Source organism: Rhinatrema bivittatum, chromosome 11 (assembly GCF_901001135.1).
Source record: "Rhinatrema bivittatum chromosome 11, aRhiBiv1.1, whole genome shotgun sequence".
In the NCBI taxonomy this organism is placed as follows: Eukaryota; Metazoa; Chordata; class Amphibia; order Gymnophiona; family Rhinatrematidae; genus Rhinatrema; species Rhinatrema bivittatum.
In genome coordinates, this window is record NC_042625.1 from 60017495 (window position 1) to 60042937 (window position 25443).

The following is a 25443-nucleotide window of genomic DNA, read 5'->3' on the forward strand; positions in this document are numbered from 1 at the left end:
CGAGGGTTGTAAGAAGAGGAGGCTGTTGCTGCCGCTAGCTGCTCTTCGGTGGTGGGGGAGGGGAGAGAGAGTGAGAGTGAGTATGTGTGTGTGAGACTAAGAACCTGTTTGTGTGAAAAAGCATGTATATGTAATTGACATCCTTTGTGAGTGAGAGAGACAGCATATATGTAAGTGTGTGATTGAGAATGTGTAAATGAGAGAGAATGTGTGTGTGTGATCAAGAGCCTATGTAAGTGAGAGAGAGAGAGACCTTGTGTGTGACAGAAAGAGAAGAAAGTTGCTAGCAAACCCCCACCCCTTTCCCCTCCTGTTAATTCACAACAATTTCAGGGCACCTGCAAATCCAATGTTCCCAGGTATGGAGAGCAGAGCATTTTGTTATCCTTATTTTTAATTATTGGGTCTTTATGTCTATTTTGAAATACTGTATTGGGGTCTATAAATGTTTATATAAGAACATAAGAAATTGCCATGCTGGGTCAGACTAAGGGTCCATCAAGCCCAGCATCCTGTTTCCAACAGAGGCCAAACCAGGCCACAAGAACCTGGCAATTACCCAAACACTAAGAAGATCCCATGCCAATGATGCAATTAATAGCAGTGGCTATTCCCTAAGTAAAATTGATTAATAGCCATTAATGGACTTCTCCTCCAAGAACTTATCCAAACCTTTTTTGAACCCATCTACACTAACTGCACTAACCACATCCTCTGGCAACAAATTCCAGAGCTTTATTGTGCGTTGAGTGAAAAAGAATTTTCTCCGATTAGTCTTAAATGTGCTAATTGGGTATTCCATTCATCAGCTGTTTTGAAATAATCTGCTCTTTTTATTATGGTTTTACTGCTATTGATTTTATATTTCTTGATTTGTTTTATGAGAACTGGTACTGTTTCTCTTTTTCCTTTGTTACACTGCATACAGTCTCTGGCTTATTGTGGTTTCCAGTTCAGTTTTGGTCTGCATGTTTCTAGTTATGCTTTATAGTCTCTTTATTTTTTGTTAGGTGAGGGTCTGCACATGTGATTCAGGTGAGGTTTTCTGCTGGCATGTAATTTCTATATAGGGCACTACTACAGCAGTCTGGTTTGTTCCATTTTCCTAATAGGAGGGATATTGCAGTTTTAAGGCCTGGTGTAATATTTTCAGTGTTGCTTTTTTTTTTTTTTTTAAGGTAAGGTAGTTACTATTTGAATGCTGGAAGTTGGTACTGTTCTGGTATGGTAGGTTTACTATTTATGTAATTTCAGTTCAGAGAGAGTACTTATCTTACCCTTTATTTATTTAATTTTTTTCTATACCAAATTTATGACAAAAATCATATCATGTCGGTTTACATCGAACATGGGTGAGTTACATCGAACAGGGGGTAAATAAAAACTTAATCATTAAGCAGAGAGGAGATTAACAAGGGAAAAGGGTTACCAGGGCAAGGAAGATATGGGAGGTAGGGGAGTGGAAGGAACGAACAACTAAATGACAAAGGTTACAAAATTGATATACTTATGTGATAATTACTGTAAAGGAGGGTGACTAGAGCTAGGGAAATAAGAAGAAGGGGTGGAGTGAGAAGGGAGGAACACAAGAATGATAATAATTACAGCAATATACTTAAATGATAACTACATTGTGATTCAATGAATGAATGTACCGCAACATTTTAAGGAAAGACTTATTTGAATAGCAAGGTCTTAAGTTTTTTCTTAAAGGTCAGAGGGCAGTGTTCCTGGCGTAGATCTGGAGGTAAGGCGTTCCACTGAGATGGCCCAGCTGTGGAGAAGGCACGTTTCCTTGTGGAGGAGTGAAGAGTGGATTTGGTGGGGGTAGCTTGGCGAGTATTTTTATAGGCAGCTCTAACTGGTCTATTAGAGGTGTAGAGACGAAGCGGGATTTTTAGCTCGAGCAAGTGCTGATTATGTATGGTCTTGTGGATAATAATGAGGGACTTATGAAGGATTCTGAACCTTATGGGAAGCCAATGGAGATTCCCTTGTGTCCTTAACAATAAAAGTAATAAAGGGCCTTTTTTTTTTTTTTTTTTTTTTTTAATTTCCGCTGTGGATGGTAATGGCTAGTGTGTCTCACAGGTTGTGTGTCTCAAGTTGTCTGTCAGGTGGGTCACAATGAGAAACAGGTGTGATGGGGGAGATAGACATTTAAATACCTATAGGGTACCAATACACAGAGGTGGGCCTCTTTCAACAGAAAGAAGGCTCTGAAAAAAGGGATCATGGGAAGAGAGTGAAAGGAGCAATCTCAGGAAATAGTTCTTTACAGAGAGGGTAGCGGATGCATGAACAGTCTTCCAGTGGAGGTGTGGAAATAAAAAAAAAAAAAGCTATCTGAAAGCATGGCATAAGCACAGGCAATTTCTGAGGAACAGGTAGGAATTATAGAGGAGAGTAGTTGGCATACATGAGCACATTTCTATGTTTCTATGTGAAAGTACAATACATCAAACTCAGAATAAATCAGTTAAATACAATTACCGAAACACAATCATAAGTTAATACACAATTACAAAATAATAAACACTATCCTAAAACCCAACAAGATGCTACTCCCTATTCACAGACTAAGGAAGGGAAAAGGTGAGTTCACAATAAAATTAATTTAAGAAAAACTTATAAATTATGAAACTAACAGATTTAAAACAAATTGAAGAAAGTATTTTTTCACTTCATGCACCATCAAGCTGTGGAATTTGTTCCCAGAGGATGTGGCCAAGGCATCTAGCATAGCTGGGTTTTAAAAAGGTGTAGATAAGTTCCTGGTGGAAATGGCCAGCCAGGTAGATCTACGAAAGTGCAACAAGAAGGGGTCATGGGATGAGGGTGAAAGGGGGTAGGACTCGGGAGTAATCTTAGAAAATATTTCTTTACAGAGATGGTAGTAGATGCATGGAATGGCCTTCCCAGCAGAGGTGGCGGAGGCAAAAATGGTATCTGAATTCAAGAAAAGCATGGGATGTAAACACAGGGGATCTCCGAGAGAGTGATGGGAATTGTAAAGACTAGATAAAATAGACTGATGGGCAGACTAAATGGGCCATATGGTCTCTCTCTGCCATCACGTTTCTATGGTTCAGAAATGAATGTACTCTTTTTTTGGCTCGATGAAATAAGCCATATGTTAAAACTGTGCGCTGAAAGTCAGCACAGTTTCTTATTGCATATAATAAAATGATCTTAAATTACTGATGCACTAAGTTAATGTATGCTAATGTATCAGGAGTTTAAAAAAAGAAAAAAGTAATAACTAGAAAATGTGCTCAGAAGACATACTTAGCAAGCATAAATTACTTATGCATATAAAATATGTTTTCTCCAGACAAATAAGTACCTTCTGTGTGTAAAACATGGGTAGGCAATTCCGGTCATGGAGGGCCATAAATAGGTTGGGTTTTCAGGATATCCCCAATGAATATGCATAAGAGATTTGCATGCACGTTGTCTCAGTTGTATGCAAATCTATTTCATGTGTGCTCATTAAGGATATCCTGAAAACCTGACCAGTTTGTAGCCTACGAGGACCACCCAGGCTATAAAAGCATGCTTTATATGCATAAAACAATTTGTGCAGATAAAATAAATTCTGTGCACAAAGCATTTTCTGTGTGCATAAAATGTGCTTTATGCACATAAATTCCAAATACAGGACCTCAGCACCATGAACTCAGACTTCAGCCCCTCAGCCTAACATTAGCCAGAGTAACTTCTCCAGCACTGACCAACAGTTAAATTTCCAGCAGTAAAATACTATGCAGTAAGACTATACGTCTCTCTGTATCAGACGGTAATAGCCAACGTCTTCATTAACATGGGATTTAAATGGAGGCATATACAGTTTTACACTGACTTAACATGCATTTTTTTTATATGCAAACATCCTTTCTGAATAGAGTGTACACACAATCTAAGGTACCTTATTACATCGAGCCCCTTGGGATCTGCCAGGTACTCGTGGCCTGGGGTGGCTCCTGTCAGAGATAGGATGTTGGGCTCAACGGACCTTTGGTCTGACTCAGCACAGCATGTCTTTTGTTCTTATGAATCATTACAGACTATCAACCCCATCAGACTACCGACAAAAAAAAAAAAAAAAAAGAAAATCACAGTTGTAAGCAATTGAGTACATGCCAGTTTTGACACAAAATGCATGCTTAAGAAGAAAAGTAAACGGTCATATGTCTTTAAGAAGATCCTTGGAGAGAGGTAACTGTAGAAAGGCTGCTGTATACAACATTGATTGGGAATGAGGTAACCACAGACACCGCTGTCTCAAATGAAAAGGGATTCAAGGTCTAACCCAGAAAACAAGCATCGTAACTGCGTGATAAAACTTTAATGATAAATAGAAGATGCTCCACACACAGCCAAGGCTCAATTAGCTAATCTCTGGCCATAAATGTACAGCGCTCACAGAAAGCAGAGATGTTAGGAGCCTGCTCTGACACAGCTCAGGTTGCACTGGATCAATACTTGAGATTGATTCATCTTCAGGGAGTCTCAAAAGGCAGATGCAGAGAGGCATATCTGTGATATAGTGATAGTATATATTAACTGGCTTGAATCCAAACTATTTGAGACTGCCAGTAAGCATGTACAGTACCATCAAGTAACTCTATACACTTTCTCTGAAGAAAAACAATTGGTAAGCTCAGCAGTTAGAGGAGGAATAAGCATGTCCGGGTATGCACAGGTGAGGCAGGTGGAGGAAGAGGGGATAGGAGAAGGGAGGGAGAAGAACATTCAAGCCTTTCCTTTTAACTAGCTACAATATTGGTTGACATAAATAGCAGCAAATCATTTGCTGGGAAAAGTTTTCCAGTTGTTAGGTACTGTTGCTTCAAGTAACTGAATCTCATAGAAAGATGACTCCGTTTTTCATAGCTTTTGATAGAAATAAAAGGAAACTCAATAACAAACTTTACCCAGACGGCTTTCCCAATGTCTCTCTCATTGTTATAGGATACAAGATTGTCAAATACTGCATAAGATCAAATCCCATCAGCTAAAAGCTGTCTCCACAATATTAATGGATCTAAACTTATCATCTAATCCATGCAAGATATCTGCAAAGCAGCAACATAGCCTTCAATACACACTTTTACTCAATATTGCTGTCTTGAGCAGGAGCCTCATGAAGGCAATAAATGTTGACAACATCTGTTTATAACATTATTAAATAATTGCCCCACTTCCCATGTAATAGCCATGGGATGCAAAAAAAAAAAGGGGCAAAACATTAAGTAACCTGGTGAGCCCCCTTTTGTGTGGCTAGTTTGTTATGCTTGTCCATTGAAAAAGCAAAGTTGCTTACCTGTAACAAGTGTTCTCCATGGACCTTAGAACAACCAACCACACAATCCCTCCCTCCTCAGAAAGTTAAACACAAGCTAGAAGAAAGACTGAGGGAGGGTGAGTGGCAACGCTGGCACAGGGAACACATGCACATGCCCAGCACGAACTCAAAGTAGTTTCTGGGTGGGAGAAAATGGAGGCCGACTTGGATGATGTCACCCACTGTTTGCTCTGCTGTCCATGGAGAACACCTGCTATAAGTAAGCAACTTTGCTATATCAAATTGGTTAGTTATGTTACAATACTAAACTTTTGAGTTTAAAATGCATTTTTGTTCTATTTTCTTCTAAGCACAATAACAAAAACTGCCATAGTGGCTCAGATCAAGGGTCCAGTATCCTGTTTCCAGCAACGACCAAATCCAGGGCACAAGCACTTGGGCAGATCCCAAAGAGTTCCCCAAATCTACCTGCTTAATAACTTTTTATGGGCTTTTCCTCCAGGAACTTGTAGCATTTTGTAACCCAGCCACATTGTTTATCATATCTTCCAGCAATAAATAAATTTCCAGCAAAAGGCTAGCTCAAAATGTTTTTAAGGGGGTGTTGTAATACAGCCATCCAAGATGGATGCTTGAGGATCGTGCTCCTCACCCCGGGTTCTCGGCCTTCCACCCAGAGTAGCAAAAGTGCATTTTTTCTGGTCAAGACAGGAGCCCAACATCACATTAACCATCGTGATGACCTCCAAGTGGAAAATGACAGACTCGAAACATTATGGCTTCAGCAAGCAACCGCTTGAGTTTGTTCACCCCGACGACGGACAGGCTGAAGAACTCACTGCGAGCCCCAGACCACCGATGGCACACAGACCACATCCGCCGAATCAGGTTTACCTGATTTTCCCCAACAGACACGAGATTCGGGGGTGGTTCATGGAATTCAGAGCAGATCTGAAACAGCACAAATCTGAAATCATGGATTCCATTGCTGAAATCCACGAAGATTTGGCAGCCATGGACGGCAGAACTGATGACCTGGACTCGCACTTAGAGAGCAACTCGGCATTCATTTCTAACTTGGCGGCCCAGCAGCATAAACTGCAAAAAACTAACACTGAAACACAAGAGAAAATTAAGGACCTTGAAAACCGGTCTCGCCGGTGCAACATAAGAGTGCGCAGGGTTCCAGACACAGAAGCATACAAGGATGCACTGAGCGTGGCAGAAAGGATGTGTCTATTTTTTCTTAATGACAGCCCTTTAGGAGGAGATGACACCACAGCACGGCTACAGACCATTAAAATTGTGTGCGCCCATATGGCCTTAGGCCCGAGATCCAAAAGCAGACCCAGAGACATTGTGATTTGCCTGCACAACTTCCAGCAAAAGGCTCAAACAACTGAAACAGCAAGAAAGCAACCCGACTGGTCCTGGGAGGGCCACAAGATTGCGATATCAAGATCTCGCTCCTTCTACTATTCGCAAACGCAACGAGCTGACAGAGGTCAATTGTACATTGTGCTCTACCAACATTAAGTATCGCTGGACATTCCCTTTAGATGGAGTATCCCACAAGGTGAAAACAGTGAAGGAAGTAGCAGACTCCTTTAGATAAGCAGGCGTGCCGGTGAATTTCAGTATACCTAAGGCTACGGAACCTGCGCTGACCTTCGAGAATCTTCCAAAATGGCAACAAGCAACTAAAGGAGGCCGAAGGTTGTAACGCCATTCTGAAGATCAGCGATCCATTCTTTCCAGCCAAGGAGGTCATTTTTCCAGCACTGTGTGTGTCAAGTTCCAGTTAACTCCTATAGTCGCAGTGAGTTTATGACCATTGGGAGCGAGACATTTCTGTTTTAGATCTTATCAGCACTTAAATATGCTTTTATGTTTTAAGTCACATAGGTTATCTATGATTTTTCTTTTGAAGTCTGATACACTTTGGCTGTTTTTGACCGATGGAAGCTCTTTGTATTCAGATGCATGCTTCAGTATATTTTTATTTTCTACAATATTGCACTCTTGGAACAGCAGATTACGGTTAACTTCTGTGCTTCCCATACCTTTCCGGTTACGAGCTTATGGCAAGGCATGGCGATGGTGGTATCAGTCTATTGGGCGCAGTAGTCACATATCCCCCCTGCCTATCTCTTGTAGGCAAATAATGGCTTTTTGCCTGGTCGGGAGAGTGGTGTCTTTAAAACATGGGCCAGTAAAGGCTTTCATATTCTCTCCCAGTGGGTAGATGATGAGACTAAGGTTTTTTACTCTTTTCAGCAGCTACAAACACGCTGAGAGATTCCCCAAAAACAGTTTTTCGCATATTTACAAGGTCATCACTATTGCTCTCAAATCTGCAAGGGTGAGTTGAGCTCATTATCTATGACTGATGCGGAAGACTCCTTTTTTGACACCCCTCCAAAGTTTAATAAAATTGCAGTCTAGATCATGCAACTGAAGCCCACTCTCCCTGACCCACATCTTATTTGCCTGACCGACGGGTAGAAGACCGATCCAGAAGAACCCATCTCAGTTGAAATATTAAAGAGAGCCTTTTTAGGAATTTGGCGGCAACTGCCATCAGCAGCTATGCGAGAGATTAAATTCAAATTGCTACATAATTTGTCTATAACACATGCAACTTTGGGACTTGGATCACTGTCTTAAATGTAATGTTCATGTGGGGACTGTCACATGTTTACCGGCTGTCCCAAGTTGAATAGTTACTGGACACAAATCCAGGGACTTGTAGAAAAAATACTTGGTAGACCAGTTTCCTGGTCGGGGGCTTTATTTTATTTACATCTGCCCAGCGATGGTGCTGCACTCCCTAGAGGGTGTGGACAATTCCCCTCTATTGCATTGACACTGGCTAAGAAACAGATCCTACTTCAGTGGAATTCAGACTCTCTGCCTTTGGTCTATAACTGGTGACTGTCTATGCAACAAGTCCAGCTGGAATTACTACGACAAAAGTCAATAAAGCACCTTAAGCGCCTGCTACTGTTGAAGGACTACTTTCTCATGTGGAAGAAAGTTACCAGTTCATTAAAAAAAAAAAAAAAAAAAAAAAAGTTCTATTATCTCAGCCCAGAATGAATGTGCCTATGTATGGTGTGTGATGTGTGTGTGTGTGTGTGGGGGGGGGGGAGGAAGAGATGCATATTAACTTATTAGAAAATGAAACCCAAGAGACGATTGTCATTTTTACACTCAGTCCTGTCTTTAATGATGACTTTTCTATTTTATCATGTTCATCACTTGCCATTGTTCAATATTCTCTCTGGTTTCAACAAAAAAAAAAAAAAAAAAGTTTTAAATAAATAAATAAAAATAAGATGACACCAAAATCAGAGGGTTTTTTTTTTTGGTATTGCGAGTTGTATGGGGAAATATTCTCATTCTGCTCTGCACCCACTGTTGGAGGGTGGGAGATTCCTGTAGATGCAGAATATGTTTACATTTACCCCCATGTTTTCAGAGTGTCATGCATCAGATGTGTCCTGATAGAAAAAAAGGTTGAAAATCACTGGTCTAGTCAACTATCCCTGGAGTCAAGTATACCAGTTAAGCAGCAGCCTCTACTTCAAGCAGGCCAACAAGTAGGATTTAAGCTCAAGGATTTAACTTGAGTCTTCAGCTGATATCACTACCAGTGTATAAGAAAGAAATTCATTCCTATCACAGTATTTGTATAACAAAAATTCATTTGGAGACTCTGTCCTGGTGATGCCAATCAACTTTTCAGAAAATCCATCATGAATATTTATGAAATACATTTTCATACTGGCTTTGGGAAAACCAGAACAGGTTTGGGAAGCCCTGCACAAACCAAAAAGAAAAAACTCCGGAGAGGCAACATCCTGTAATTTATCAAGCAACTGATCTACAATCTATTGACTCCCATCACTGAAAAGCTAAACGAACTGTAAATAGACAAGAGAAACAGTAACTTTGCATTAACACATTTCTCTATCATGTAATTATATTAAAAGCACGATGCACACATGCCTTACAGCAAGCTGCTGCATCCAAACAAGGTCACAATAAAAAAAAAAAAGTGTTACTTATGCCACATTACTTACCCAGCAATAACAACGCCATCAAAAGAATGGACATCACAGAGAACTTTCCCCAATTCATACTGCAGCTGGCTCACAGCACCAATTCGGTTCTGCATAAACACACAAGCAACATGTTGAGTTATTAGGGGCACCTCACAGTACCACATTGCAGACACTTCTTTCTCTGCATCCTTCTGTGTTTACCCCAAAGATCTTCTGCTTTTTCACAGAATGAATTTTAACTTTTATAGTGGAAACTAATGGTGAAGTGAGGCTTCAAACAAACCTGCATCTAGTTTTTACAGTATTTTTCTAACATTAACATCCTATTATGTATAGCAAATACTGCTGGCATATTCAGTCAAAGATCTTACATGACTTCTGGTCCTCATTTTACATATGTGCAGTACATAAACATATTTTTAAATTGTAGTAATGCAAATTGTAACACTGTACATATGAAAAACTGTCTCATGGCATTCTATTACAACGAGGGTAGCAATGCTTTTACGTTCAAGATCTCTGTGGCACGTGAGATGCAGAAATCCAAAGGCCAGTATATATTTGGAGGTGAAGAACTAGCAGCCACTAGACCTGGGTGGATATTCAGCATGTATAACCTTTAAGCAGTGTGTCAAAACAGTTGGGAAAGCTAGCAGGTTAGTGCAATGTTTCTAGCTAGTATCGATGATACTTTCTTTATCCCTCAGATACTGCTGATTATGTCAGACATGTCCCTATTCCCCCCTTCTCCTTCCCCAATCACTGTCTCCCACAAAGCCACTGATGCTGCCATGGCTTTATCAGAGTGAGCCTTGACATAAGCTGCCAGATTCAAATCCACCTCGGCATAACAGAAGGAGATGCAATCTTCTAGCCAGTTAAAATCATCTGTTTGTTTCCTTAGATGGGGATTGTTATTGCCAAAGAGTTGGGTGGACTTTAAGAGCTTCAGTCTTTTCCAGGTAGAAGGCCAAGAAAAACTGTGCAGTGCTTCTTCATCTAAGTTGACATGCGGCCTGGGAAAAATGTTGGAAAGAACCGACCGATTAAGATGAAAATTCCAATACCACCTTAGGCAGAAACTTAGGATGAACATAAGAACATAAGAAATTGCCATGCTGGGTCAGACCAAGGGTCCATCAAGCCCAGCATCCTGTTTCCAACAGAGGCCAAACCAGGCCACAAGAACCTGGCAATTACCCAGACACCTAGAAGTTCCCATGCTACTGATGCAATTAATAGCAGTGACTATTCCCTAAGTAAACTTGATTAATAGCAGTTAATAGCAGTTAATGGACTTCTCTTCCAAGGAGCACCCTATCATGACAAAACTTAATATAAGGTAGATAAGTTACTAAAGCCTGAAGCTCACTGTCCCCATGCATCCAAGTGACCACCACCAAACACACAAACTTCCACGTAAGGTTCTTCAGATCACAGGAATGCAATGGTTCAAAGGGAGCTTTCATCAGCTGGGACAAAACCAGATTCAGGTCCCAAGACTCAGTGGGAGGCCAGATGGAAGGCTTCAAATGAAACAGACCCCGCATAATCCACACAACCAAAAGCTGTACAGAGATGAGGTTACTTTCTACATGGAGATGAAGAGCGCCAATTGCACCAAGGTGGATCCTAACAGAGTTCATCTTGACACCAGACTCAGACAAATGTAGAAGGTAAATCGAGCAGCTTTGCAGAAGAAGAGATCTAGGGCCTTTTGCTCATACCATTATGGCAAACCTCCTTGATTTAAATCCAAAGGCTTTTCTGCTGCAGTGGGGAAACTCATTTGCTTGCTATTGGACTGGAGGCCAAAGCTATGTTGAGCAGCTGGGCTGAGGATCTTATGACTTTAAGCTAACACCCATTTTGTTTAGTGTTCCACATTTGGAAAGTGATAACGCTAAGTGCAGCTAAATTTGCATATTCTAGCCATTGTGCTGCAGTGTTTAGTTCTGGGTCCTCTTTCTTTTTATTTTTTAAAGTTTGTTCTGCACAGTGATAAGTGTTGCACAAGAGCGTGCTGTTATGATCGCTCATAAGGGACAAAGTTATCTATAAGCAATAGCGATTGAGAACTCAGATGTGCAGAGCTGTGCTGGAAAGTATTTGCTGTTTGATAGTACAATATTCTTCCAAGACATTAGGGAATTTGCTGCTTTTCCCCTAGTGCTTTCCTGGGGACTAGAATGCAAGCGATATGGCCGATAGTCCGCTCCTCTTCGTGGCTACAGTGCTCCGCTGGAGATTGTATAAGCTGGAGACACAAAAAAATATTTAGAGTATCCAGATTGTGGAGGTTACAGCTCCCAACAACTCGCCATTGATCTTGGGAGACTTCGAGAGTTGGACAGACAGGGCTGTGTCTGGCGTGGAGGAAAGAGAGTCCACCTCAGTGCTGGAGTACACAGATGTCTGTTCATCCTGGAAGTCAGAGATTGTTGCTATGAAGTTGATTTGGGGGGTGGTGGGGAATTCTTTGGGTATTGTGGCTAGCTGAGGGTGTGAGAGTGTGTATGAATGGGGTTGAATGTTGGAAAGTATGAAAATGGTGTTCTAAAGGGGATTGATGAGCTGAGTGGTGTACAGATCTGACTATGCTATTGTCTTCTTGAATTCCCAAATGTACTGTCTGTGTGGAGATTACTTCTTTTGCTGCCCAATGAGGGGGGGGGGACGGGGACTTAAGCCTGGGGAGTCCTCCCAACAAGAGCTAATATTCGTTGTAAATGGAGATGTTCTTTTTTGCACTCTGGCTGAGGTTAATATAAGCTCTTTAAATATTAATGTACTGCATTCGCCAATTAAGAGGAAGAAGGTCCTTATGGAATTTTAAAAGTGTAAAACATATCGCTTTTTTGCAGGAGACCCACTTGGAAGATAGTGAACATGTCAAACTGAGAAGAGAGTGGGTGGGACAGTGTTACTTTGCTTTGTTTTCTGCTAGACAAAGGGGGGTGGCTATTCTAATTCATAAAAACCTTCCTTTTGTGCTAGACCATCAGATTAAAGATTTGGGGGGTAGGTATATAGTTCTAGCTGGGACTTTGTATGGGAAAAGAGTACTATTAGTAAATGTGTATGCACTGAATGTGTATGTTCATAAGTTTTTCCTCTTCCTTAATCACCATTTTGTTTTTCTTCCAGGGATGTTTGGTGTATATGGGGAATGATTTTACCATCGTTAGTAACTCCTTAGACTGTCAACCAGCTATTAAAAAATCTGATATAGGAATAGGTTTTTTATGCCAGGAATTACGCTTATTGATGTTCTGCGCATGTTACATCTAGAAGATAAAGACTTTTTTACTCGCAATCTCATAATGTATATTCTAGGCTGAATTATTTGTTGTTCACTGAAACGGGGTTTGATAAACTGCAATCATGTGACATGGTGGAAGTCCCATTCTCAGATCATTCTACGGTAACAGCTAAATTTCTCTTTTCTGAGAGGGGTGGGGACTCCACCTCTGTGGAAAATGTTTGATGATATTTTTACAAAGAATTTGCCACCTTCTTGAGGGGGCAGTGGAAGGAGAGCAGAGGGTTTAATTACTCAGAGGACATCAGTCCTGTTTTATTTTAGAATGCAGTAAAGGTGGTCCTGCGGGGGCAGATAATTGCATATCAGGTGAAAAAAAAAAGAAGGAAAGAGTCAAGTGGATATTAGAACTCTCAAAACAGTTATTGGGGCTTAAATCTGTTCATATTCAGCAAACGACTCGAACTATTAAGCAGCAGTTATATAGGGTGCATAGAGACTTGAATGTGTTTCTAGAATCTAAAGTTAAGCAAAATCTTTTGTTTTTTCAGTATAAACTGTTTCAGTGGGAAAGTAAGACGGGAAGGCAGTTGGCTAATTTAGTGCATAATGCTAAGGCTAATACATTTATTAATCTATTATCCTATCAAGGTCAGCAATGTAAAGATACACTTGCCAATCTGGCAGGATTTAAATCTTTATGAATAGCTCTATACGAGTGCACAACATTTGGTGGATACCCAGCTGTCCTTTTTTCAGGGCTTGGAATTCCCAAAGTTGTCTCAATAGATAAAATGGGTCTAGAGGCTCCTATTCAAGAGGTGGAAATTCATGAGGTTATTAGGCTTCCGAAATTGAGTACACTGGGCCCAGATGGTTTTGGTGAGGGAATGTTATAATATTTTGGGGGGGGGGGGGGGGGGGAGATTGTATCTGTGCAGATATAGAGATAGTCTGGTTTGCCGACTCTACAACACGCAACATATACCGTATTTTTCGCTCCATAAGACGCACCTATGATTCAGAGGGGGAAAATTAAAAAAAAAAAAAAATTTGTGCTAAACCGGCTCTGTCCCCTGGCGTCTGTGCATCTTATGGAGCAAATTAGGGGAGTGCATAACATTTTTTTTTCTCCCCATTTTGTTTTCGGGTCTGGGGAGGGCCATTTCAGTCCGTTTCCCAGATCAGAAAACTTTTGTCTTTCTATTTCTGTGGGACCCACCCCCAAAAAAAAAAACCCATCCCAACCCTTTAAATTAATTAACACCCCCCACCCTCCAAGACCTGCCAAAAGTCCCTGGTGGTTCAGCGGGGGTCCAGGAGCGATCTCCTGGACTTGGGCCGTTGGCTGCCAGTAATCAAAATGGTGCAGAGGGCCCTTTGCCCTTACTATGTCACAGGGGCTACCGCTGCCATTGGTCGACCCCAGTGACATAGTAAGGGCAAAGGGCCGTCGGCGCCATTTTGATTAATGGCAGCCGACGGCCCAAATCCAGGAGATCGCTCCCGGACCCCCGCTGGACCACCAGGGACTTTTGGCAGGTCTTGGGGGGTGTAGTAAATTAATTTGCAGGTCGGGGAGGGGGGGTAGATTTTTATTTTATTTTTTTTTTTATATTCGCTCCATAAGAGACACAGACATTTTCCCCCCACTTTTGGGGGGAAAAAGTGCTTCTTATGGAGCAAAAAAATACGGTAATTGTCCATGTGAGAAGCAATCCGTGTCTAGATGTAAACCGCATAATTCTAGAAATGAAAAAAGAAAAAACAAACTATACGCACTAAATGAACGGTATGGTAAGCGACACAGCTCAATTCCAACGCAATGTCACACGAAATAATTAAATCGAAATGAAAATAAATCGAAATCTATGAAAATTCAATTTAACAATGCAATCAGAAACATTGAAATGGAATCGTAAAATATTTAGTCCAAGCCAGTAAGCCCGTTAAAACGGGCGAGATTTTGTGTCCCCTCTCCTCCTACGTCTTTGCTCTGCTCCGCTCCCCCCCCCCACCCCAGCACACAAAGGGCCAGAGGCGGTGGCAGGAGCTGCAGCGGTAGCCGAGGGGGATCTCGTGAGGCGTAATGGTCCTGCCATCCCAACTCCCTCCCCCCTTCTCTGGTGGCGGAGGGACAGGCTCAGACCCCTTTCGCTCTATCCTTACAGGCCCCAACTCCTTTGCTCTCCCATTCCCCTCTACATTGAACCCCTTCCACTGTAACCTATAAGTGGAGAGCTGTTGGGGGGGGGGGGGGGGGGGTGTAAGAGAATCTCTGGCATTCATACAGCACTGGCATTGCTGTATGAATGCATCAGAGGCACCACAATGCTCATCAGAGCCCCTAACATTGTTTTTTTTACAGTATAGAGACATGCCACTATAATGACTGTCTATTGTCAGGTAAAATGAGAAAGCTTCTCTTAATCATCCATTCTTCCTAGCAGTGTCTCATTACAAGTCCCTTTGTGTTATATCTCTTGTACTCATTTGAAGTTGGTTGCTGTCCCATTTTCATACCCATAACTTCTTGCCAACCAGAATTTTAATCAGAAAATAGAGGTAAAAGAAAAAGACACTTACTGTTAACTGATTAACAATAAGCATATGATTTTAATTCCTTTACTCTTTTTTTCTCTCTGTTCCACATTTTACAGGTCAGTACCCTAGAAAAACAGAACTTAGCAGGTTATGAATAGGGCTGTACAGGGAAAAATGTTTCTTTTTTTTTTTGTTTGCTTTGTTTTAGCATGCATTAAATTTTGAAATAATATGCACTAAAACGAAACAAAACGAACAAAAATGCATATCCCTAATTATGAGTAGTGGCCATCATGGTTCCAGAATCAGTATGAGACACGCACAGGCACACTAACAAAGCCCTGAAGAATCCGTAATCCGCAGCCCCTTGAGAGCAATGCTACTTTTGTTCAGTGAGCTAAAGTCAGTTTTCAGACAAATAAATAGCATCTGTCACTAATCAGATTAAGAAACTACTGGGGGAAAAAAACCAAAAAAAAAAACAGGTTCACAAATTCACTGCTGGCAAGTAAAAACTGCAAACCAATTACACTAACACCTGTCTTGTTTATCAATCTAGAACAACCTTGCTAAGCAAGAAATGTCGCTCTCTCTACCATAAATCCTTTAAACAGATAAAGTAGTTCTAAAGCAGTATACATGTACGTAGACTCCGGTAATCTACCCTTATTCTGACCATGAGACAAATGAAGAACTCGAAACTCACTTAGGAAGTATTAATCATATCTCTGTCACTCACTCTGTAATTTTTGACAAGACAAAATCATCCTGTGTGCTCAATTTACCTGCTCCATGCAAGACTGTTGTTCACTGTGCAGATAAACCAATTCCACCTCAAAAGGTGGCTGACCTTCATCTTCCTAGGAGGCCAAAGTAATAAGATATTACGGCGTTAGCGCACATTTTTGGTGCACTAAAATTACTATCTGGTAATGAGCATGCAATGTCTGGAACCCAGGTATGTGTTATGGATGAAGTTTTACATTTGAATTTTCATTGAAAGCAAATAAGCCAATTTTATTTTTTTTTTCCCAACTTTTATTGCATAGCATTGATGAGCCAATACAATCATCGATCTTCAAGACACTGGATGTAAATTCTTTATATACATCTATTCCACAAGAGAGTGCCTTGATTATAAAAGTTGTAATATGCTCAAAGCCTGCACCAAGTTCCATCAGAATTCAAAGTACAGATTGCATCTGTAACCCTTTAGAGGAACTATTTTCTTTTTCAGGTTACTTATTACCAACAAGTTTCTGGAACAGCAATGTGCACCTTCATTTATACATGGCCCAATATGAAGCCAGCTGGGTTCACCTTTCATTAATCATATGTGTTTTTGGAAATGTTTTACAGATTTTATTTATTTTTATACTGGCAGGTACAGTGACAGAACTGAGTTTTCATAAATGATTCAATAACTGTAATAAGAACACTCTATTCACTCTCAACTATAATTTTTCTAGCATTTCATTTTTAGACATCTTTGTGACCAAAACATTAGAAGGAGATTCTATGACTAAAGGTTTATCATTAGCCTACTGAATTTTTTATTTTTTTTATTTTTCGAGTTTGCATCCATTGCCTTTGAAAAAAAGTTTGCCTTTTCCACAATTCTTAAGATGTATTTATAAACAATAAGAAAGAATCATGAGTGAAGTGAGAAATTAATAGCTAGGGGTTATCCCTATGCCTGTGTAAAAGCAGCTTATAAGAGAGCATTATTTAGTGACAGATCAGTGTTGTTAACTCCACTAATGAAGAAAATTTCAGATACAGTTATGAACCCTGCCCGCGGGTCTCCCCGCGAGCAGGCACTCACCCGTTGCTGTTTGCTGCTTCACCCGACGCGGCATGGACGCCGCCGTCGGGCCTGCCCACTTCCTGCGGCCCAGAGGCCGCCCATCAAGCCGCCCTTCGCCGCTGTCGGAGCCGCGGACTTGTCTGTCTTCCTCTTCGCAGCCAATGCCGCTCCAGACGTCATTGTGGTCTTCGCGGCACAGAGGCCGCATCCCCGGGATGGAGTGGCAGCTGGAGCCGCCCCCGGAGCCTCCCGCACTGGCTGGAGCCGCTGCCGTCATCAGGCCTGCTCCTCAGGCCCAGCCCTGCATCTCTCACGCTGTACGTCTGTGCAGGCCGCTGTCTGCAGTCCTGCACAGCTCTCCTACTGCTTCCCTTAGGCGCCAGCGAGCGTCTCTTCATGTCATTTATAGGGCCAGATGCAGGAAGTGTGCTGGCTCCACCTAAGGATGGATTTCCTGCCTAGCCCTATAAAAGGGCTGTCTTCACAGTATGTCTTGCCTTGTATCGGCGTTACCTCACTCTGGAGGCTCTTGCCTGCCAGAACTCAGTCAGGTCTTCTTTGTGGAGCTCCTCTTCGTTTCGTCTCGCCATGTCAAGTTATGTCTTCATGCTATGTCTTCGTGCCTGAGGTCCTCGTCCAGGTGTCCTGCCCTCTTTGGTGTTCACGTCTGTGCTCCTGAGCCTTTTGGTCCTGCTCCCTCGGACGACGTCTTTCCCGGGTTGAAGAGGCCTGCAGGTGGACTGGTGTCCTGAGCTCCTGAGCAGTCTTGTCCTGCCAGAGGTGTTGGTGCTTCGGATGACATCGGCTCCGGAGTCCCACCTCGATTGGATCCTTCCTGCGCTTGTCCTGCTCCCAGCGTGGTCCGGGACCAGCCTCCTCGGGCTGTGTAGGGCGCCCTGAAAGACAGTGCCAATGTCCTCCTGCCTTGCGTCTTGTCTTGTTTGGATTTCAAGTTCCTCGTCATGTTTGTGATGCCGTCGCATCAATCCTAGTCTGCTATGTCTTCGTGTCAAGGCCCGTCTGCCCTCGACCTCAGGCCAGGCCTGCTGCTCCATGCCGATTTAAGCGGCAGGTCCAAAAGGGCTCGGAATGGTCGGAGGACCATTCACATTCCAACATCATTCTGTTGTTGGCCTTGGGAGCTTGCAGGCCTGGCAAAGGGTCAGACCGTCTGCCATAGCGGAACACGCTGTCACCCCTCGGTTCGGTCCTGGAGCCATCTGGGGCCGGGCTGAGGCCCATGGGCACACTAAACACCCCGCTACGTAACAGTGATGTGTTATACAGTATTCAATATCAAATGATTAATAAATGTATTTGTCGACATTAGGAAATTGTTTCTTTACGTCCGTGTTTTGAAAATAAAGAAAGAATGACCTATTCTCATTCTAAAAATATGAGTGTGTGTCTCCTCCTTTATCATCAGTAATTGAAAAATCATTTTGAACATTGTCAGGAATAAAAAAAAAAAATTGGCCATCACAAATGGACATTGACACATAATTAAACAATTTACACAATTAAAAGTGTTTGTTCATCCAGTGACTTCAAGAGAACAAGCTATGGTTTTATACTTCATGTTATTCTATGTTCGTCATATATGTGATCATTTGTCCATATGATATGGTTTACGTAGGCAAAACTAAAAGAAAGTTAGGGACCCATTTCTACGAGCACAGAAGTTGCTTAAAAAAACAAGTTAGATGCACCTTTAACACCACACCACACCTTTGAGATGTTTTGTTGTTGATCACATCCCTCTTAATCAGAGGTGGTGACAGAGAAAAATTATTGTATCAGTTTGAGCAAAAATGGCTATACGAACGCAGTACAATGGAACCTTGGGTTTAAAAGCTAGTGTGGATTGGATTATCTTTTTATGACATTCGTGTAAGACAAGACTCCTTGATTGAACATCTTACCAATCAATCAAGCGTTTTTGAATTTTGATTTAACAAGCTAGTCTCTTACACATTCAAATTTTGGTCAATTCATTGGTTCTTTCTTTTATATATATATATATATATATATATATATATATATATATATATATATATATATATATATATATATATATATATATATAAAATAGTACATCCAGATTTGTGCCTTTATATTAGTAAAATTTAGTAGGCCAAGTTAAGTCATCATGGAAGCTTTTGGTGTTTTGAATTTAAATCAATCTAGTATTTTAATAATTTGTAGCAATGATTATTGAGCATAAACCACTCACCGAAGTCCTCAATACTCATCTATCCACAGAGCAGGAATTCACTTTTATGTCTGTACAGTGCTATCTAAACCTTGTAGCACTACATAAATGCTTAGTAATAGTATATAAGTTGGTGTAACCAATGAAAGCAAAATGTGTGGAACAGAAAGATGTCCTGCTCTTTGTGACCTTGGGCAAATCACTTCATCCTCCAGAGAGTCTCAGGTATAAATTTAGGTACTCATTTCCTAAGCATTTTTTTCCCATAGACACAGAATGGGAGAAAGCCTTTGTAAATCATGCACTTAGATAGTGAACCCTCTGGGAATATAGAAATACCTATGGTACCTGAATCTTATCCACTATGAAGTATCTGAAAGGCAGAATATAAACCAAATAAATTGAAAACTGAATGTCCAGAGTAGAAAGAATATTAACTCAAAAAGCATCAATGACATGTACAGATATGTCAAAGTATAAGACAGAAAAATAGGGTTAATATTTTTCTAACACACGATATAGGTCCATTCAACTGTGCTTTACCTTCCAGTTTGTTCGTAAAGTGTTCTCTTTTACCCGGCAGTCCTGAAGCACATGCTTCCAGCAAGGATAATCTGAGATAATGGCATCACGCAAGTATCCCTCCTGTTGGCACACCCGGTACCAAAGTACTTCATCTTCTGCAAGAACTTTCCAAGTTTTGCTCACCTAAAACAGTAGCAGGAGATGAAAACAACAACATGATAGAGGAACAGACAGCTTTCCTGAAGTGTAAAATTAAACACAGAAACATTTATTTTGTTTTATCATCAACTGAACACTCTTGTTTGCTCAATATGAACGATAAGGATATTTACCAGACACACACATAAGGCTCTCCATCACAAAACCTACATTCTAGTATGTATGTAATCCAGACAATGTGTACCAAAAGTTATCACTTGATGAGGATCATATTTCAGGGACATAAGGATTGGAAAATGGAAATGACTAAATTTGTTTACAACCATGGTAAAGCAGCAAAGATATGCACATTGAACTAACAAAGTAAAACCTCAACATATATTTGCTGCTCTACCACAGAGGAGAAAAAACTATTATAGAAGAGTCAAGCAGAAGTCTACAAGAATAAGATCCCCTCACCAGCATCAAAATAAAAATGCACAATAATTTGCATTGCAAATAGGATCCTCAATATTTAGTTTTATTTTTATCTTACTTGAAGTATTTTTAAATACTGTTATACTGCCTAGTCAGTGAATTAAAAGCAGTATACAGAGGTAAAAAAAATTAATGGTTAATTAAAGGGTAGATTTTTAAATATACACGTGCGTCCATTCTATAACATGTGGTCCCCTTGTCCTGCTGGAGCTTCAAGAGAGTCTTCATTACTAGCGGAAGATACACATACAGAAGACCCTTGCCCCAATGGCAGGCAAAGGCATCCAAGGCTGGTAGTCCGTCTGCCCTGAATGGGGAACAGAAGTGGCTCACTTTGCTGTTGCAAGGGGAGGCAAAGAGGTCCATGTCCAGGGTTCCCCACAGGTGGAAGATCCAGTCCGCTGTTGGATCCAGAGCCCACTCGTGCCATCGGAACACACGGCTTAGGTGGTCCACAATCACATTCTCTGTCCCTGCTAGGTGCACTGCTCGTAGGAGCATACCTTGTGAGAGCGCCCAGGCCCATATCTGCACCGCCTCTTGACAAAGCAGGAGCAAGCCTTTGCCCCCCTCTTTATGTACCACATCGCCATCTGATTGTCTGTTGGCATCAGGACTGATTTAAGAAACAAGCAATCCCAAAACACCCAAAGAGAGCACAGCAGATCGCCCAAAGCTCCAGAAAGTTGATCTGGCATTGAGATTCTTGAGCAGACCAGTGACCTTACATATGGAGGCTGTCCAAATGCGCCCCCCAACCCAGGGGGGATGCATCAGTGGTTAGTATAACCTGGGGCGGGGGAACTTCAAATGGGACTCCCTACTCCAGATAGGACAGGACAGGTCCTCCCACCAAGACAGGGAGACTTGGTGAGGCCGCGTAATGCGGACACACGCACTGAGGTAATGGGTCACTTGCGCACACTGCGCTCTGCACATGCACAGAAGCAGCAAGAGGCGAGCCAAAACCTGCTGGCATCGACAGACCAACCTCAAGGGACAACAGAGCAAGTGTTCGATCATGGGGCAGAAACGCCCTGGCTCAAACTGTGTCCAGTCTGGCCCCGATGAATCCCACTCATGGCGTTGGGATGAGATGGGACTTAGGGTAATTGATGACAAACCCCAGATACTGCAGCACCCCAATGCTGAGTGGCGCTTTCGTCCAGCCAGTCATCAAGGTAGGGGAACACATGAACTCCCTTGGACCACGGAGGTGCGCCCCAACTGCCAGGCACTTGGTGAAAACCCAAGGGGCTGATGCAAGGCCGAAAGGAAACACTCTGTACTGGAAGTATTCCCTGCCCATAGCGAACCAGAGATATTTCCTGTGACCAGGGAAGATCTCACTGTGGGCGTAAGCGACTTTCAAGACGAGGGAGCACAGCCAGTCTTCTCTTTGCAGGAGTGGGATGAGGATGCTCAAAGAGATCTTAAACTTTTCTCTTTGAAGAAACTTATTCAAGGCTCTTAGGATGAGAATAGGGTAGAGGCCCCCTGTTGTCTTTGGTATCAGGAAATACAGAGAGTAGAAACCCAGTCCCCACTGGTGCAGAGGAACAGGCTCACCCTCTGCCATTATAAGGGTAGAGAGCTCTGTCAAAAGTATTTTCTGAAGAGCACACGAGGCCCACAATGGACATGGTGGGGGCAGGGAGGGGTATCCCTGAAGTTTAGCAGGTATCCTTGGTGAACAATGGGGAGAATCCACTGGTCTCAGGTAACATGGGGCCAATGACCTGCAAAAAGTCACAGCCTGCCCCCCCAACTGGAGGGCAGGGCGCAGAGTATGGCTGTCTGGCTTATGCTCCCCCACTCCCAGTCAAAATCCCATAGTGGTGCTCTGCTGGAGGGCTGGCTGGGTTCTGGGGCTTTGTTGCCTGGAATGATCCCAGGCAGCCGCACGTGGCATGCATTCCCTTGAGGCAGGAAGGTAATATTTCCTCTGGCAATAAAAGGACTTCCTAGAGCCCTGTCGCGAAGATTTTCTGTCAGAGGATGGCGGGTCAGAAGTACTGGCCGAAAGGTGCTGAAGGGTTTCATAGTGGTCCTTCAACTGGGCCACCACATCCCTAACCTTATCTCTGAAAAGATTCTCCCGCGTGCAGGGCAATCTGCCAGTTTCTCCTGGACTTCCGGTCAAAGGTCCAAGGCACGGAGCCAGGCCATCCTGAGGGTGCCAATGCCCACTGCAGCCACTCTGGCCGCCATCTCAAAAACATTGAAGGTAGTTCTCACCTCATGTTTACCCGCCTCCGGACCCTGCTGACCACCGCCGCAAAAGCGTCCTGCTACTGTTGAGACAGGTGCTCCAACAGTTCCTGGACTTGCTTCCACAAGTTCTGGTTGTACTGGGTCACATAAAGTAGGGTAGGAGGCAATGCAGGCGTTGACATGTCGTGACGTCATGCCTTGAGCGGCCCAATTGCACGCACAGGGGCCGCTTTCGCCCGTGGAGGCATCCATCTTCGCCTCTGGGAGGCAGGGGAGCCGCGATCCATCTCCGCCGATGTCAGTCTCCAGAAGAGGGCTATGAAAAAAGTAAGTCGTTGCTTTACACTGCCAGTCCTCGCTCCCCTCCTCCCGAAGCAAGGCTGCTTTTCGCACCTTGCTTCGGGAGGAGGGGAGAGAGGACTGGCAATCCCGAGCGTAGGAGAACCGTCCACTTCGTTGCTACTTTTTTTTTTTGGCTTTTTCGATTTTTTCCACTTTCGTTGCTTCGGGAGGAGGGGGGAAAGAGGACTGGCGCTGCCCCGGAGACCAGCACCCATTGACGCGGCCAGGGCAGGTGAGCGGGGGCTGGGGGTAAATTTGCTGCCTACCCTTACCCCTGCCTCTAACGCAGGGGTAAGGGTAGGCAGTAAGTTAGCAGGTTAAACGCGCGGCAAAACGGCAGGGTAAAAAAGCGATAGTCTGGGCACGCGTTACTGTACGGGAGGGAATAGCTAATTCGATCGTTTACATCTAATATACATGCTGCGGGCGGAAGGGGTTACCCGGTGATTTAAAGAGGCGGTAAGAATCGGTTAAAGGGGATTGTGTATCGCAGGAAGGGCTAACGCGGCCGGAAAGTAAGTAGAAAGCGGGTTAGGAGCGGGGTAACCACGGCCGCACTTTACTGAATTGACCTGTATGTTGGTTTTAGCTGATGCTCTTCCTAGTACTCTCCCACTACTGCTGCCAACCTATTACCAAATTTATTTTCTGCTGATTTCCCAAGAAATCACCTAGACAGTGTACAATGAACTAAAACATAAAAGCATAACCTGGAGAAAGTCACTGCATTTCTCAGAGATACCTTAGCTAGATATGAGAAAATCTGGGCTCCCTTTGACAAATGGCTTCAGGTCAATTGGTACACAGGTTGATCAATGGCATGTCAGTTTACTTTTTCATCACATCATATACTTTAAGAACGAGCCGAGACAATGGTTTGTCATATTTTGAGTTCAAGAGAGCTGTCAGGCGCACTATACTTTATTTCTGTATAATGCAGATGTTACATATCTACATACTTTGTTACTGTTCATGTGGGGTATGCTGTTTCATTGCAACAACTATACTAGAAAAGATATTTGCTGTATACTAGGTAGGGGGTAGGGGAGTATAAAAATGTTTGGATAATCTGACTGTCTCTGTGGAGATGTAGCTGTATGAAAATTACTGGCATGTATATTGTTTGTCCAAATAAAAAGTTAAATTATATAAAAAAACAAAAAAAACAAAACACACAACCTAGCAAACCAATAACAGACAAATATTTGTGACATCAAGAAATCCAATCCCCACTGGGCCAATTTTCAACCATCCTTTCCCCAATAGCAGAATAAAAACACCATCCTTAATACATTACTCTTCCTCCCATCCCATCCTAACTCCTAATATATTCAGTTTATTTCTAATCTATCAGTCTAATAATCTGGAAAAACCCAAATCTTCAAAAATTTTCTGAAACCAGGTATGATCCACTTTTAACCTCAAATCTGCTGGAAGCGCATTCTACAGTGATGGAACCATTACAGAGAAAGTTCTTGCCTTCTCCTGAGCTTTCTTCACTTCCCAAAAAGATAGGATCTCAAGTAATACTGTTTGGCTGAAGTTTAGGGCCTATCCCAATCAGTACCATCTTAAATTTATCCCCAAAGATAATCTGGGGTATTACCTCTCATCACTTGATGAACTAATTCTAACATTTTATACTCCGCGCTGCCTTAATTGGTAGCTAATGCTGCTTATGGAGTAGTGGGAATGCTCTTACCTGGTGTGCCTTCCGTTAAATCACGCAGGCCGCAATGTTCTGAACAACTGAAGCCTATGGGTGAGCTTATCAGATAGGCCCCATCCATAAGACTGTTACAATAATCCAGGACAGATAAATATTGCATGTGCCATCATCTTAACTGAATATATGTCCAAAAAAAGGCTGCAGCCTATCGACATCTAGAGCTTAAAAAGCATGCCATTAACAGTACATGATGCTCAAGACTTAGCAGCGCATCCACTTGCATTCCCTGATCTTTAGTCACCTCCAAGAAAAGTTCCACATTACCCCTCAACACTATTTTCAAAAAGGGAAACTCTAGATCAGGAGGACCAATCCTTATAATTTCCATTTTTTTCTAATACGCATCAAGTGATTCCTTGCCAACCTGCAAGCTGTTTTTCAGCTCCTTTTCTGACATCCCTCCTACTCCCCTCACAGAAACCACCAGCTGTATATCATCTGTACAGATATAACTCTTCATCCTAAAGCTCGAATCACCTGTCCCAGAGGATGCATAAAGATAATAAACAGTAATGCCAAGAGGATTGATCTTTGGGGGATGCTACACTAACTAGTAAAAAATAAATAAAGCACGAGTTCCCTACTCTAACTGCAAATTATCTCTTCTGTAAAAAGGAAAAATCCAACTCTAAATCTCTCCATCCAACTCAAGTTTCCTTACACATAAAAACTAAACTATCATGATGCACCAAATCAAAAGGCACAAGACAGGTCCAACAAGATAAGGGGCCACAGTCCCACCTAGCTGTCTGTCTCAGAATATCAGACAGAGCAAGCAGCAATCTCCATACTGAGAT

At 42.3% G+C, this 25443-nt stretch overlaps 1 protein-coding gene across 3 annotated transcripts in view; it reads right to left on the reverse strand.

The window, feature by feature from the left end:
• FBXW8 (F-box and WD repeat domain containing 8) overlaps nucleotides 1-25443 on the reverse strand; it is a 189018-nt gene that overhangs the window by 128038 nt on the left and 35537 nt on the right. For all 3 annotated transcript variants that reach the window (XM_029619164.1, XM_029619165.1, XM_029619167.1), the window contains exons 3-4: nucleotides 19744-19908; nucleotides 9394-9482 (exon numbers count right to left, since the gene is read on the reverse strand). In XM_029619164.1, the coding sequence (XP_029475024.1) occupies nucleotides 9394-9482; nucleotides 19744-19908 (254 nt within the window). The remainder of the gene's footprint in view (nucleotides 1-9393; nucleotides 9483-19743; nucleotides 19909-25443) is intronic.